Below are 16,028 nucleotides of genomic sequence, written 5' to 3'. Positions count from 1 at the left end.
TGGTTTCAGAAAGTTTTAATAAACTAAGCAAAAAACCACTATTTCCTAAAAACTCAGCTGGCAGTATTATAGTCACAGTCCTAATTTCAGACAGAGTTTTATCAATTTTTATATGACAGTGAAGAACAAAAAAAAAAAAGTATTTCCTATACTTTCGGATGGAAAAAAAAATCTTGGTATTCTACTAAATAAAAACTTAAATTATGTTTTCATTTCAGTTCAGAAGTGCTTTTTCAGTGCTAGGCAGACTGAATTCTTACAAAATATTCACTTACAATTAAATGGAAATGGGAAGCCATTGCAAAATGGAAAGACCACTGGATCATAATTTATAAAGAGAAGTCAATGCATATAGCTGCAGACACTCAGCAATATTATAGATTAAAAAAAAATAAAATCTTATTCTTCAGAAAAATCAAAATTCCACCTCACTGTAACTCCAGTATCCAAAGATATCCAACTTCACTTACTACTCATAACTATTTCTCCAGTTGACAATGACCGTCCTTTCTCCCTCCCCATTTTCTAGGAAACTCCCCAGAGATGTTATTCTTGTCTAACAGATATTATCAAGAATTCACATTCACTAATGAGAATTCTATAAAATAAAATACTTTGGTTCAAGGATCTCTCAGCCAAAATGACTATACATAGGATGACTGCCTTTTGTTTTTCTCCTAGCTTCCAATTTACCTGCCCCTCTCTCCTCGCTTTGTTCTTATTTCTCATTATCCTACTCTGATTTGTTCAGCAATAAATTAAATTAATTTCCCCAAGTTTGAGTCTCTTTTGCCCGTGATGGTAACTGATGAGTGATCTCCCTGCCCTTATCTCAGCCCACGAGCATTTCATTGTATTTGTCACTTCCCCTTCTCAAGAGGACAAGAAGAGAAGAGTGTCTTGGTGGGCACCTGCGGCCAGCCAGGGTCAACCCACCACAGCACAGAGCTGGGAGGTGCAACACCAGACAGGTTTCAATTTCTACTTGAGCTGAAGGAAAGGCAAAAGCCTGGTGCGGAGATGCAGATGCTGTTCCCTCTGTTTCCTGCTTTAAATAGAGAAGTATTAGAAGTTAGAATTTCTATAAAATATCACTAACTGACGCTAAAAATTATGCCTTTACCTGTATTTTCAAACATGAACCAGGATAGCATTGTCATTAGTTTACTAAGATTTCAAGCCTATAGCGAAAAGAGCAACTAGAAGTCTTACAAAGCTTTTCAGTCGAAAGTATCTAATTCACATTATATTCAAGGAGGCTGAGAAGCTGATCTATTCCACCTAGAAACAGTCAACTTCAAAGTTAATTAGCAATATTGATCTTCATCCAGCAACACTATAATGAGCTAGGGAGATATACAAAGTATATCTCTGATATACAAAGTATACTTCCTTTTTCTTAATGTATTTCTCCTTGTTATGGTACTCGAGCAATTAAATAGACTTTCCTGTTTCCTTTTTCTCCCGACAAAGATGTCTAACAGCAAGATGTATTTTGTTACAATTCAAACATCATTGTTAAAAGTAAGAACTGATGTTTCAAATTCTGCAGCTCCCTTGCTTTCATTTAAAAATAACCTTTGCAATTTATTTCAATGGGACAAATATTCCACATGTGCCTTCAAAGTTACAAAGGAGAATTTCTAAAAAGGAGCCATACGTAAGCTGATGCACTGGGACCTGCCTGTATTATTTACTTACTGTATACTCCTACAATTTAGGACATTCGTATATACAACATTCAAGTAGAAAACCAGACTTCTTTTTTTTCAGATCTTAAACTTCTGTACATACAAAAGTAAGGTCATGTATTTTAACTGCTAACCATTAAAGCTCCCGGATACTTGTTCTCTGCAATTAAAAAAACAAAGACATGAGTATCCAGCTCTAAGAGCTATAAAAGTAAATTTTCAAAACCAAACTGATATAGCACTGGCTTCCCAAATCTACATGAAGATATCTTTAATGCACTCTCCTGAATAGCAACTAAGTGAAAATAAGTCTGTCAAGTATCTTTGTTGTTCCCAAAAGGCTGACTTCATAACACTGACAAGAATCATTCTAATTTGAGTCTGCTGTTCAAGAAGTCTTTAACTGGCATAAACAGAGCTATTCATAAGGATGGGTTGTTTAAAAAAAAAAAAAAAAAAAAAGAGGCTGCAAGAAAGGTAGACAGCATCATGGGACACTCCTGGAACAGGAGGAACGCACAACACACTAACGTCTTTTGCCTTCCAATAGCTGAAGGTGTCAAAAATATGGAGAGAGTGTGACCAAAAAGCTTAATAATTTTAACAAGCAGATCATTATATGAAAGGATGTACACTGTATGAGAACCCAGAAGTAACACCCTGAAAGGGAAAACGATATATATCACTTGCTTAAGCAAGTAAAATGTAACACCAAGGATGCCTATGGGCTGAAATTTTATGTGCTGCTCTGTTCCATCCTTCTGCCCACCAATTTTCTAGACATTAAATTTTTGACAGTGGAACAATCTACTACAACCCACTAGTTCTGTCTTAATTGCCTACAAAATATTGACATGTATTCCAAAAGCATAAAAACCATCTTAAACCACAGTACACCAGAAAACAATTGCCTAGTAAAAATGGCTTTGAGCAACGGTTAACCTACAACAGAAATAAGCAGTCACTTTAGATTTTTTTCTTCTGGAATGAGGACATTATTCCATCAAAATATTGCAGTCACAGGATGCTTCTATCTCTCAGTCCAGAAGCAAGAGAAAAATTCCTGTAATATATCTGAAGGACTTTACCTCATCCTTCTCACTCGCAGTTTGAGAGTTTAAACATCCACAGACCTGAATTAGGCAGCTGGGTATGGTCTGGGGTGCATGCACAAGAAACAAGAAAAGCTTTCACGCTCACAGTCTTTTCATCAGTTCGCACAGAAAAAAAAGTAATTAGAATTTCCTTTTAGGTGCAGCACACCCCAGATAAAAGCTCCATGAGCCTGGTAACTTCAGTGTTTGAGACAAAATATACACCCAAAGGCTTATGCGCTTATAGAATCAGTAGCTCTACAAGAGGTTTAAACACTGTAATTTTTGAGCTCTGCACTGCAAAATAGGGTGGTAGGAAGAACCTGACGATTTAAGTCTATTTGTGAAAGCCTTACATCTTTTTTCTCTAGGCTTTTAAAACTTTCATTGTAATAATAAAAAAAAAATCTTAAATTATGTTTGAAAAAACACCAGAATTTAAACTCTCAGATTAGTTACATCACCCTTCAGTGCACACTGCAAATCATTAAGAAACCACAACCTGCAGTTGCAAGTGAAGTTAATACAATGCAGCCACTAACTATACAGAACTGTTGACATGAACACCAGTGCAACATGACTGAAAGACAGGAACAAAAGAAAAATAAGCCACGTAGGAAAAGCAATCTGTTCTTATCATCAAGACAATTCATCACTGCTTCTCTCCTTCCTCCATGCTTCTTCAAGCAACATGAAATAGCCAAATTTTGTACGGCAATTAACATAGTAAAGCAGTACAAAGTTTCTAAAAAGATTTCAGTACAAAAAGCTGTAGATAGCAAGGTCAGTATACAAAAATGTTCCCATACACTGTCAATGTTAAACTAAAGCCCCCAACATGCCTTGTAATAGTCTAAAGCCCCAGGGAACATTCTAGCAGTGCAAAATATCTTATTAGCCATGACAAAGGGATCAAGTCAACCTCCTGTTAGAGCCAGGAATTGCTCCATGTACATTCTGGATATACAAGTTGCTAAATTCTTTTGAGCAAGGAGAATTTCTAGGATTCAGGATCATTTGAACATTAACAGGTGATAACAAATCAGAAGAAAACTCATTTCACTAGTAATGAAATGATGTCCCATAGACCTCATATACCTGAGGACATAAGAGGAACAAGTAATATAAGGGAAATAGGGTAATGACAGTCAGAGTTAATGTCTTGGTTTTCTTCCTCCCAGATCAAGAGAAACAAGCATTTTTCTGGAAGAGGACAAAGAGATCACAAAGCAAGACTTTTCCCCATTGTCTTTATTTGATGAATAAGTCCACTATATTTGTTAAGTCCCTAGTAGCACTCTAAATTATAAGTAAGGTGTAAGATAAGCTTCATCACTTAGTTCATACTGCCAAAAATTCAAAATATAAAGGAAATATTATAGACAATAGAACTCTACTGTAAAAACCACAAGTCCTTAATCCTGAAAAAAACAAGACTGAAAAATAAGCATATTAATATTCTCCATCTTGACTCCAGAATTAACTTCATGGAACAAAAAGACAAAGTTGGATGCGTTTTCTGTTATGATTTATCATATAGTACATCAATCCAGTGCACAGGATAGCAAGTAATTAACACCTCTTTGCCTAGATTACTCAGATTCACCCAACATTTGAACCTTTGCTTAAGCCAAAGATGCACACTACTGGGTCCTGACTCTAGCTAACTCTCACTACAACAAATGGATTCCTCTGTAGCCTCCTCTAGAACACTCTTCTTCAAGAACTAATGAGAGATTAGCTTTGGAGCAGAAAAGCGAAGAAAGCACAAGAAGTGAGAGATAAATTGGAAAGATTACTCCTTTCTCTACACCCAAGAAATAGTTCAGTGACATACAAAAATGACATAAAGGGGATTAATGTCATTTTGGGAAAAAGAAGCTGTAGCAGTCAGAGGCACGAGGAGGTTACTTTTCTAAAAAGCAGGTGCTACTTGCAGAGACACGTAAACTCATTCTCCAAATCAGAGAATAAAACGCATGACTGTGTGGACCTCCGGAGAAAACCTCACCAAAGTTTCATGAGGAATGCAGGAACAGCCAAGAACATCACCATCATATTGATGCGGTCATTCAAAATGGTAGCTATCTGAAGACCCTGTAAACACAAATACTAGTCAGTGCAATATCTGGGCTAATTGTGCAAAAGTTACAACAATTAAGAACTAAGTAATGCCTCACTTTAAATGTGCACACATACGCAGACACAGCCATAAACTCTTCATGTAGTTTATGTGAGATTTTCTCATAAAAATGAACGTTTACACAGTTGAACAAAGCAGACAGTAAGGAACTACAACAAATTCAACCTACAATCAGTGACGAGAGAAATCTTTTGTCATACAGCAGTCTTAATGAAATCAAGAGGACCATTCGTGAAGAACAAAGTCTGTAGTCTAGAATTTTTGCGATAGTCTAATCTGGTAACTCGTTAAAGGTGCATTAGCACGGGCATATTAACAACAAAAGTTTATTTTCAGTACACCCAGTGCTGGAAAAGAGAACGTGTAGTCCGTAAAGCACTGTGATTGTCAAAGCGGGGACTCGACTGCCACAGCACAGCCCGTGTGCAGGGCTGCTCAGGGAGGGCAGGACGGTGCGAGGTCACTGTAGGTCTCACAGCGGAAAGCAGAGCCTAGCAAAGCGCCAGGGCGGCACAGGACAGCGGGGCCGGGGCAACGGCGGCCCAGCAGCCAGGTCGAGGCGGCGGGGTCTCGCAGCTACGAGAGACCCCTGTTCCACAGCCAGCCGGCCCGCCCGCCCGCTCCCCTCAGCCCTACGGAGGGGGCAGAGCACCGCACGGCCGCGGTGGCGGAGAGCGCCCGCCGGTACCTGTCTCGGAGCGCGAGGCGGAGAGCATCCTCCGCAGCAGCCACCAACCCTACTTCCGCCCGCACCATGCGCCTACCGCTCACAGAGCATGCCCGGGCAGGCCGCGCATGCGCATCGGCAGCGCCGGCTTCCGCTTCTGCCCTCACGGCCGTCGGCCCCGCCAGAGGTACGTGCGGGCATGCGCTCTGCGGAGGCGGGGAGGTGCTGCTGGGACGGGCGGGCAGAGGCCGGGCGGGGCCGGGCCGGGAGCAGCAGAGGGAGAGGGGGCGGGCACAAAGTGTTCCCTCGGTCGGTCGGTCGGTCGGCCGGCCGGCCGGCCAGCCGGCCGGTCCGGCCCGGCCCGGCCCGGCCCGGCCCGACGCCCGGCCCCCTGCCCCGCGGTACTGGCCACCAGTGGCCGTGTCGGTGCAGGCCCGCTTATAGGAGCTCTGCCGGCCCTGAGGACAGGCCCCTCCTCGCCTTGGTCCGGCCCTGGCCCGGCCTTTTCCCCCCTTTGCTCGGGCTGCCGGCGGGCTGGGGGAGGCCCGGGGCAGCCCCATCTCGCAGCCTTCATTGAAGGGGACGCCTAGTGCTGACAGGGACAGGCCCAATGTTGGGTGGCCGGTAGATGTGGATGACGCGATCCTGGCTCAGGTGCACTTAAAAGCTGTCGGCTGCAGAAGTTTAAAAAATATGTAGGGGGGAAAAAACAACCTCTGCTGCTTGCTGGTGCGTGTTGTTTAAATGGCAGGAGGCATCAGGACAGCCTTTGAAAACCAGTATTCATCGTTGTCAGAGACACAGGGTCCCTCAGGTTTGCTGATATTTGGATCCTGCAAGTTGACACATGCCAAGATCCCCTTTGCATTGCTTGCCAATTCAAAATTACAGTATACATAGCTCAACATCGTAACAGCAAGGCTTCTTCCTTTAGAGATTTCAGCTTTCTCTCCAGTACTGCAGAGATGTGTCTTCTGCCAGCCTGCACTCTCTCCCCTTTCTCATCTCGGCAGTACTGGATATCTGGGACAGCTTTCCTTTTCTTGTTTCTCGTCACTTAGTGACTTTAAAAAAGTCCCACTGGAAATAATTTTCTCCTTTCTCTACCTTTAAATCTTTTCCTTCACAACCCTCCCCTTATTTTGGAACTGTTTCAATTAAGTCTCTGAAATGTTGTAGTTACACTTTGAATTCAATTTAAAAATTGGAACTTAAATCCATCCATGTTCAGGAAGCCTCTGGAGGGGGATTCATTGACATTTGTGTTTTGTATTAATTTACATTGCTGACAACCTTTTCTGGAACAGGTTCTTTTCTTTGATCATCACTGTTTTCAATAAATTTTAATCCTATACCTTCCATTGGGTATTAATGTAGCATGCATGGTTATAAGCAAAAATATTATTAAGACCTTGTTATACAGGCATGATAAAAATAGCCCACAGTCAGAGCTAAGATGGAGATGGGAATTTAAGCGCACCTGGTTACTTGGAGGACTAATGATCTGGCCATCTGACGAGCCAACTACAGCAGAGTAGATAGGCTGAGAAGATTGGTGTCACTTGCCCACATCCTTTGTTTCCATCAAAAGGTTTGGAGAAAACCTTATTTTTAGACAATTAAGTTCTGTCAAGTGAGCATTTCTGGTTGAATATTGTTTGTCCTCTCTTATGACCTCTATTTTTAAATTTACATTTTGAAAACAACAGTTTTGATCACCATCAAAAATTGATTAGCAAAAAAGTTGATAAAGCAGTGGAGGATACAGTCACTATTGAAAAATTTGTAGAGCCCCTTATCAGTGAGTAAAAAATACTGGAAAATTCGAGAGTGCAAAGTAAGGGAATTTGGCTTTAACCTGCTGATGCGCTTCTCTGTTCTGTTTCTTTTTTCATGTCTGTAAAAGATCTGCTTAGCAATTATAATTATGGTGGAGTGAAATCATGGAAAGCTTATACATTATAGATGAATTAAATTAAAATCATTTGGAAACAGCAAGTTGCACTCTTGTGTAATTTAAATGGTTACTTGATCTTCTCATCTTACTTCTCTCATCTGCTGCTGCTTCTGTTCCCAGCTACCTTTTCTAAGTTTAGCATTAAATTCTACAAAGTCATCTCAAACCTAGAGGAATTGGAGTTTTGTATGTGCTGTACTATATATAATCAAAAGAGAAAAACAAAGGAGAAGTTGTATAAGCAGAATTTTGACAAAATAAAGTAGATCCCAGTTTTATGTGTGGACAGAACAGTTGTTGGGTCTGTCATAAATTTAGCCTGAAATCTGGTATTCTTTAATTTCTAATACTGTTTTTTTAATGATAGTCATCTTCCTCTTCAGTTATTAATTTTTGTTCAAGAAAGTATCCAGTTTCTGCCAGTAGAATATTACAGACAATATGAGAAGTTAGATGAACAATATATTGAATTAAATTACATCAGAAGGCGATTTTTAATGTTCCATTAAATATGTACTGTATGTTCTTATGCTACTTGCAGTAGTCTTGAAATGTGCTGGAACTTGCACATATCATAGCAGAAAATAATACCTCTGCAGAGGGAAAAAACCCCAACCCCCCCCAAAAAAGTGGAACTCTGATCTTGACATTGGTGTGCTGTGTGACTTTCAATAAATCATGTTTAAAGCTTTCACTGCTTAATGAAAGTTCATAAATAAGTACCAACATGGTAGCCTTATTTCTTGAACTTGTGTTTTAAAATGGGGAGTTGCAAGGGGGTCCACAGGTAACTGATCCCCGTGCTCCTGACCAGTTTAGGAATTCTTGAAAGCCTCAAATACAACTGAAATTCTGATCGCACTGAAAATAATGAAACCTTTCCATTCACTTCAGCAAGACCAGAACTTCCCCCTGTACATCGAAAATACATGTAATGTAAGATATTGAATCAGAGCTTTCAGAAATAGAAGCCTTATACATTAAATCAACATCTAGTTAATGAGGCAGGAAACTAAATAGGGGCTTGGGAAACTTGCCTAAAGGTCATGGTTTTTTCAAATTTTTGGAGCCATTTGAAAATACTGAGCAAGATTTTTGAATGTGTTTTGAAAAACACGCATTGCAATGGCGGTCAAGTCCATAAGCAATATTGAAAATTCTGCCTGTTTGACCTTATTTTCCTCCGACATCTTAGTAAACAATAGCAAGAGAATTGTCCGATAGGAATGCAGGCTATCTCCATTAGCAGCTGTCTTGGTATACGGTTTTCTAAGTTCAACAGGAGACATTTCATCGGCTGCTGATACAATGGTAAATGTGAAGTATACACTCAGATTCTAAATAATGCAGCTCTCAAAAAGGTTCAGCTTTCATTTCATTTGAGAGCTATTGTAAAACTATTTCCAAATACTTCCACAGCTAAAGACAGCCCTTTTCTACTCCTTTAACTTTGCTTTGATGACAGCACTTGATTTTTAGTAGACTTTTATGGATACAGGCCAAATTCAGTCGGTTATGGAGCAGAGATCCTCTGCAGTACATCTGAAATGATGTGTTGCTTGTTAGAGTTGATAGGCTAATAGAAGTTAAAAATCCAGGTTTATTAAAATTACTGAAATGATTACAGTATAAATGTTTAATAATTTCTAGATGATTTCCAAGGATGTGTTTTGACTAATTGCATCTTTATAAACATAGTTTATGTGCAATGAATCAATAAGAAATCGTATGATTATAGCATGCTTCTCACTACAAAGCTCTGTGCTAAAATGATTTTCCTTCTGTAAAGGACAGGCAGATCCATGAGTTTTTGTTGTCACTGCTGGCAAACCTGAAATGCAGAGGCCAGAATTAGTCTTTTGAAATAAGGATATATGGAGGACTGAAATAAGTAATTCGTCATCATTTGTACCATATTAGCATTCGATGCAATTGAAGCTCACTTAGATGGATATAGCTTATGTGGATGTAAAAATAAATAGAACATACATTTAACAGGTATTTAATAGGTACATTATCATAATTTAATAAGGAAGATTTTCAGAGAAAGATAAACCTCTTATTAGACCAAGTTGTGTAGGTTATAGATTGTACAAGTTATATGATAGCAGTGGAACACTTTCACAGACTATTGATGGTATTTCAGTAGCTCACAGAGCAGATTCATGACTGGCTCCCTGACCAGAAGAAGCCAGCTTTGAATAAGTCACTAACGGAGGAGTGGGTGAAGAAAGACTCATTCTGGGCAGGAGACAATTTTCACTTATATTTAGGGGATAAGGAAAAGAAATGGGAGAGGATCCAGGGAAAAGCAAGACTGAATGTAGGCAAGGGAGTGAAGAAGGTCTCCACTACTGTGATTCTGGAGATACCTGTGCTTGTGGCAATTCTGTGGTTCAGCAACTCTAAAAAATGTCTGAAAATCTCAGTGTCTTCTTGTAAAAGGTGATGTGTGGAGTGGAGTCTCTCACAAAGGAATAGTTCTTGTGCCTACTGGCTACTTCAAAACTTACTCGAGTTTTGAGCATTAATAAGACAAATGTTAATAGAATACGAAGAGTTATTACAGTCAGTGTAAATTTTGGAACTCGACCCAAAGCTGTTTGAAGTCAATGTTAGTCTTTCCATTGGTTTCAAGGGCATCCTATTCATTGAGTCATCACAGATACTGCATTTTAGATTTTTGTTTGCCATTATTAAGTCTACTTCTTTGTTTAAAATGAAACATTTTTCTAAATTTGAAACACTCATTAAGTATGCTTGCTCTGTGGTTGTGTTCTTAGCTAATTTGCTTAGCAATAGGATTTTATTTTCTAATGAGGCAGCTACCCAAAAGCCTTCTGCAGAAATGAACAATAGTGGATATTTGTTATCTCTTTGCATAGTAGTTTTTCTATATTTTAAATTGAATACTCCCTAGCTCTAAGAATGTTGAGATACTGTTCCTTATTCTAAAACCTCAGCTGTCTGACTAGCTATAAAAGTTGCTGCTTCCTTCACTGATGCTTATAAGTTTATACTGGCTAAGAAGACTAATGCAAAAATAAATCTAATATATAAAATTTCCCAAGGAGTTGATGTGTTAGCGTGACATATTTCCTGGGAGTAAGATAATGAAAAGAAACCCCAACACTTCAGAAGCACTGGATCTTCTGTTGCAAACACCGGAATAAAAACAGGAATATCTTAAGATATTTCTGCAAGAAAAGTACAACATTCATAGGTACAAGGTAATTAAAAACAAAATGACATCACTGGGATGTTTAGTCTTTTAAGTGGTTGTACTTAATGTTGGAGCTTTTGTTTGTATGTCCGTTCATTGCATGTGAATTTTGATAAGTTGACAACAGCGGACAGGAACCAAGCATATATTCTGAAGGAAGTCATTAAAAGAGCTTATTAAAGGATGCAGTTGTGTGAGTGCAGATAAATAGAACTATTTCTGTAAGACCTATTTAAGTATTACCTGTAAAATAGTAAAGTACTTCTTGCTCTGTTATTTTCATTAACTGAAGCAATTGCTTTTCTATGATATATACTAAAGCCTGAGAATTATTTTTTTATTATTTTTTAATTAGAATTCTTTATGAACCAGTTTATTTGGAAAATTCAAGATCTACATTTTCAGGAATGAACGTCTCACTGTGGTTATTATCACAGGCATCATTGTCCTCCCTGTGGAACCCTATAGATGTCATCATGAAGTGGAATCCTTTTGTGTATAACAATGTTATGGCAAACAAAGAAGTCAGTGAGCCAGTTAGAACTGGAGTTAATTTATAACATAGCGAGATACTCTGAAACCAAAAAGTACAAGAGGAAGCAAGAGGAGACTTGGGAAGAGATGTTACTGAGAAGCCTGTTCCTATGAGTTACTTAGCTTTCACTAGTGTGATAATGGTGCCAGCTTTTTAGACATCATTGCATTCTCCAGCCTGGAGAAAACTTCAATACATAAAATTTACACTTTAATAAACCCCAGACTTTTTGGTATATATCAAATACCCCAAAAGGACAGAAAGCATTTGTTCTTTTTCTTGAAAAATCTTTAGCTCTTAGGGCTCAATTCTGATAATTCTATCTTCATGGTCTGTAGCGGGATTATTCAAAATCTATATCTCTATGTTTTTCCTGCTCTTTTACATTTAATTCTCACTTTGGCTTTGCATCAATGTTTTTTGTTTTGTTTGTTTGTTTGTTTCAATTATACATTTCTTTTGGCTTTCAGTAAGACAAAAATAAAAGGAAAATTAAGTGAAAATCAAAACTAAGTAAATAAAGGAGGGGAAAGACCTGTGGCTTAAATAGAATGACTTTATGACTACTCATGTTCATCATTCCTATCCTGAGATATCCTGAATGTTTTCTAAGAGGTCCTTAATTCAGATTTTAACTCAAAGGACCTTAAGTGATTTTGGGTCCTCTGAAGCTAACGCATTGGGCATGCAGTGCTCTTGAACTCTTTAGCTTCAGTGTTCTGTGAAAAACTGAACAGAACTTGTTCTACCATGAATGACAGGCCACCTTATTTTAAAACTTACATAACTTTGAAGATGTTTGTGTTTAATCTTCCAAACATTTTCATCTTTTTATTTTTTAGGCTAGGTGATTGTTTTTTGAAGCTTCCGTGTTACCGAAAAACAGAAACAGCATTTTCCAAAACATGGTAAACAAAGGTTTGTTTTTCTTTTTGTTTTTGTTTTTGTTTTTGTTTTACATTTAGAGACAGCCAAAATACCTAAACTGAGGCAAAATATGCCATGCACTTTTTGACCATGACTGAAATGAAAGAGTGTTCTTCAGCAACTGAATAAGGGGAAAGCACAGGAAAAACTTGTGACCTCTGTGATAGCATCTGATATAACAGTTTAGTGGTGATTTTTCACTCATCTTTACTTCTAGAGTTTGCTTAGCTCAAGAGTGCTTGTGATTTCATCCATTACTGGCCACATTTTTTTGAGTGCACCTGTGTGGTACTCAATGTCTTACATGGCTGCGGACTTCAATGGGACTTAAAGCCACATGGAATTTTGTGGAAATAAGGATTCTTCAGCTGTGTTAAGATCTTAACAGACTACTGAGCTCTTAAGAGGTACTGCATGAGCTGAATTTCCTAAAAGTGTCAGAATAGATATTCTCCAGAATTATAAGAATATGCTGGTATGTTCTTACAACCTTGGCCATGAAGTTGTTGCTGTGGTCTCTAAAATATAGCTCACCTGGGAAGCATGGTAACCTGAAGAAAGACTCTTAAATAATAATATCAGATACCAAGGATGTTGATTCTTTGTTGTACTGCAAAAGCATTTTGTCAAATTGAAGAAAATGGTTTTAAAAAATAAGATGCAGTCAACAGGGACAAGCAAAAGATACTGCACTTAGGCAAAAATAGTCAACTGCATAAATACACGAAGGTGAACAATGGGGTAAGTAGCGGTTCTTCAGAGAAAAATGGAATTAATCACAAGCTGATTGTGAGTCAGCCATGTCATTGTGTTCTGAAAAAGAACAAATGACAGAAATAACCTGTAAGATACATAAAACAACCTTTCTGTTCAGGAGCTCTGATAAGCTGAAGTAATGTGTTCAGTTTCTGTCATAAAACTTCAAGAAAAACATAGGTCAGTTGGAGAGGTTCTGAAGGACGTCAGCAAGAACAATGAAAGGCTTAGGAAACATGACCTCCAGAGATGAATGGAAAGACCTGGGGTTATTTAGCCTAAAGAGTATGTTTTTCTCATGTGGAGTCATGTGCTATACAAAAAACAGAAATAAAGAATGAATAATTGTTTCTCTGTGTTCATGGTACATAGGAGAAGACTTAATAAGCTTAAATTCCAAAATTAATTATTCATATTAGACAATAGGACAGACTTTCTGACACCCACGCACCCCCCCCCCCAAAAAAAAAAAAAGGCTGAGGCATGGAATAATTTTCCTGAAATCTGCATTATTGAATGGATTTTTTTAGACCAGGTTAATAAAATATTTAGTTTAACTAGCTGGTGTGTCTCAGAGTAGATAGATGGATAAGATACATTCTGAAGGTTATTTCAATTCTATTTTTCTATGGTTCTGTAAGATTTGGTGTGAAACTTTTACTTACTTTAAATTTATTCGCTTCTTAAAGCTGTATTTTTCTCAGATGGCATTATTCTAAGCTATTCACGTGAACCCAAAGCAATCACTAGCCAAGGATGGAAGTCTGTTCATATATAGACTGTGAAATAAATATTTACAATTTGTTCCTTTTTTGTGGCTTAGTATATGTTCACTGTATTTGATTGGATGTGGTTAATACGTGCTTAAAAGCTGTAATTTAGTTTTATTTTACACAATCTTGCATGATTGTTCATTGCCACATTTTCATGCTGCATTAGTTCTTTGTTCTTTTTTTGTATATTGACAGTGTCATTCTATTTTGTGGTTTGTGTGTTTTAATGTTATTGGTTTAATTGTTGTCTTTTAGATAACTCATGCAAATATAAAAAGAAGTGCTAAGTGGTTTCCATAATAAATTTTAAAATTTGATAATTTGATTAGCAGCAAAAAGGAATAAACATTGTAAACAGTGTTTTCTGATATATCATAATTACACATGCGTTCAACTGAATTGACTAAAACTAGGTGCTCAACCAAGCATCTAATTATTTTGAAAAATTGCAGTTGGATGCTGCATTTGCACTGAATATAGACAAGGGCTCCTGATACTGGTTTCTGCATCTTTAAGAAAGCAGTCAAGCATGAAGGAGCATAATAGCACACCAAATTTGGAGCTTGCAACTCTTGCTAATACAAATAGTCTTTTCTTACAGGAGAAGGTCAATTTATTTGCATATGATTATTAATGTTGATATAATTTATAGCTCTAGAGAAGATGTCCAAGATGGCATTTTCTAAGAAAATAGGACATTTTCCGAAGAAGACACATTAGGAAGAGTCATGTAGATCATGCTTATCTCCACCTTGGTGAATATGAGTATTTCTTTTCTGTTTCAGTTTCATGTGAATATTTTGTGCGATTCTGTTCACAGGACAACATTACATTTGATCAAACACTACATGTCTGAATATATCTTCTCAAATCTGAAGCTGTCTGAATTATTTACAGCAGTGAGGACTGCAGGAGTTTTAGCTTCCCTGTGGCTTAGCCAGGTAGATTCTTCTAAACAAGGTTAATTTCTTTTTAGGAGTAGGGACTACTGAAGAGGTCAGCAACATTACCAAAATGATAATTACCAAAAAAGTCTGTGGTGGGTTGGCCCTGGTTGGCAGCCAAGCACCCACCCAGCTGCTCGCTCACTCTCCCCACCCTCGGCATGAGAGGGGAGAAAATAGAACACGAGCGAGACAGCTTGTGGGTCGAGATAAAGACAAGGAGATCACTTACCAATTACTGTGGCAGGCGGAATAGACTCATCTTGGGGAAATTAATTTATTGCAAATTAAGATAAATACTTAATTACTCTTTCAAGTATTAAGAACCAGAAACGAAAACAAGAAAAAAGCATTAAAGCATTTAGGGAAAATGCACCACTCCTTCTCCCAGGCTTCACTTCATATCAGACACCTCTTGTCCCGCCTTGTTGTGGCCGCAGGTTACGCTCAGTGCCTTCAGTGGCGCAAGGAATAGCAACAGCAGAGGGGAGGTGGTGTTTGCAGTCAGGACATAGTGGTTTCTGTTTGTTGCTCCTTCTTTGCTCTTTTTCTCTGCTCTGGCATGGGTCTTCCACAGGCTCTGTCCCTTCAGGAATATCTGCTCCACCATGGAGCACCTCCTGCCCTCGGTGTTCCTTGGTGACCTCTGTGTTCTCTTGCTGTTTCCCTCTGGTTCCCTCCTCCTATCTCTGCTCCCTCGTTCTCTCCATGTTCCCTCCTTCTCTCTGGAGTTTTCTGTCCTTTCTTAAATACGTTGTCACTGAGGCAACACCGACTTCACTGATGGGCTCAGCTTTGGCCTGCAATGGATCCAGAGCCATCTGGAACTGACTGTGTCCAGCACAGGACAGTCCCTGACCTTCTTCCACAGAGGTCACCCCTGCAACTCCCCGCTGCCAAAATCCTGCCACACCAACACAGAAACTTCTATCACATTGCTTTTTCAGACAGAAAATCCATATCCCATCATCACTCTTTAAGAACTGAATTAGAATCATCAGAAATGTGAAGTTCTGCATGCTGTCATCAGCTTTCATCATTACTTTCTTCTCAGCCTGCCTCATGGCTTTTAATTCAAACAAATAATATATAAAACATGTATTTTATAGCTATTAGTCTGACTTATGTGATATTCAACAGATATTGCTATGCATTGACAAAGATATTTCTCATTTCTATTGACATCCAGCTCTAAATTTCTCTCAGGGTGGGCAAATTTTATTCTTATTTGTTAGGTTTATTACCGTAGCAAGCAGGAGCTGTATCGGGAACAAACACCACATTGTCCTGAAGAGAACAACAGCTGCTGACAGTAAGT

At 38.6% G+C, this 16,028-nt stretch overlaps 1 protein-coding gene across 2 annotated transcripts in view; it reads right to left on the bottom strand.

Moving 5' to 3' along the window:
- Positions 1-5,740, bottom strand: part of POT1 (protection of telomeres 1) — a 76,149-nt gene extending 70,409 nt beyond the window's left edge. Inside the window, exons 1-2 of one of the 2 annotated variants that reach the window (XM_054826948.1) lie at positions 5,617-5,740; positions 4,797-4,882 (exon numbers count right to left, since the gene is read on the bottom strand). Coding sequence is in view for 1 of the 2 variants with exons in the window: in XM_054826938.1 (XP_054682913.1) it covers positions 5,617-5,644 (28 nt within the window). In the remaining variant the exon portion in view is untranslated. The remainder of the gene's footprint in view (positions 1-4,796; positions 4,883-5,616) is intronic. The other variant, XM_054826938.1, reaches the window with a different exon arrangement.
- Between the last annotated feature and the right edge of the window lie 10,288 nt (positions 5,741-16,028).

The sequence above is a fragment of the Grus americana genome, chromosome 1 (assembly GCF_028858705.1).
Source record: "Grus americana isolate bGruAme1 chromosome 1, bGruAme1.mat, whole genome shotgun sequence".
Classification (NCBI taxonomy): Eukaryota; Metazoa; Chordata; class Aves; order Gruiformes; family Gruidae; genus Grus; species Grus americana.
This window is presented reverse-complemented; position numbering and strand designations above follow the sequence as displayed.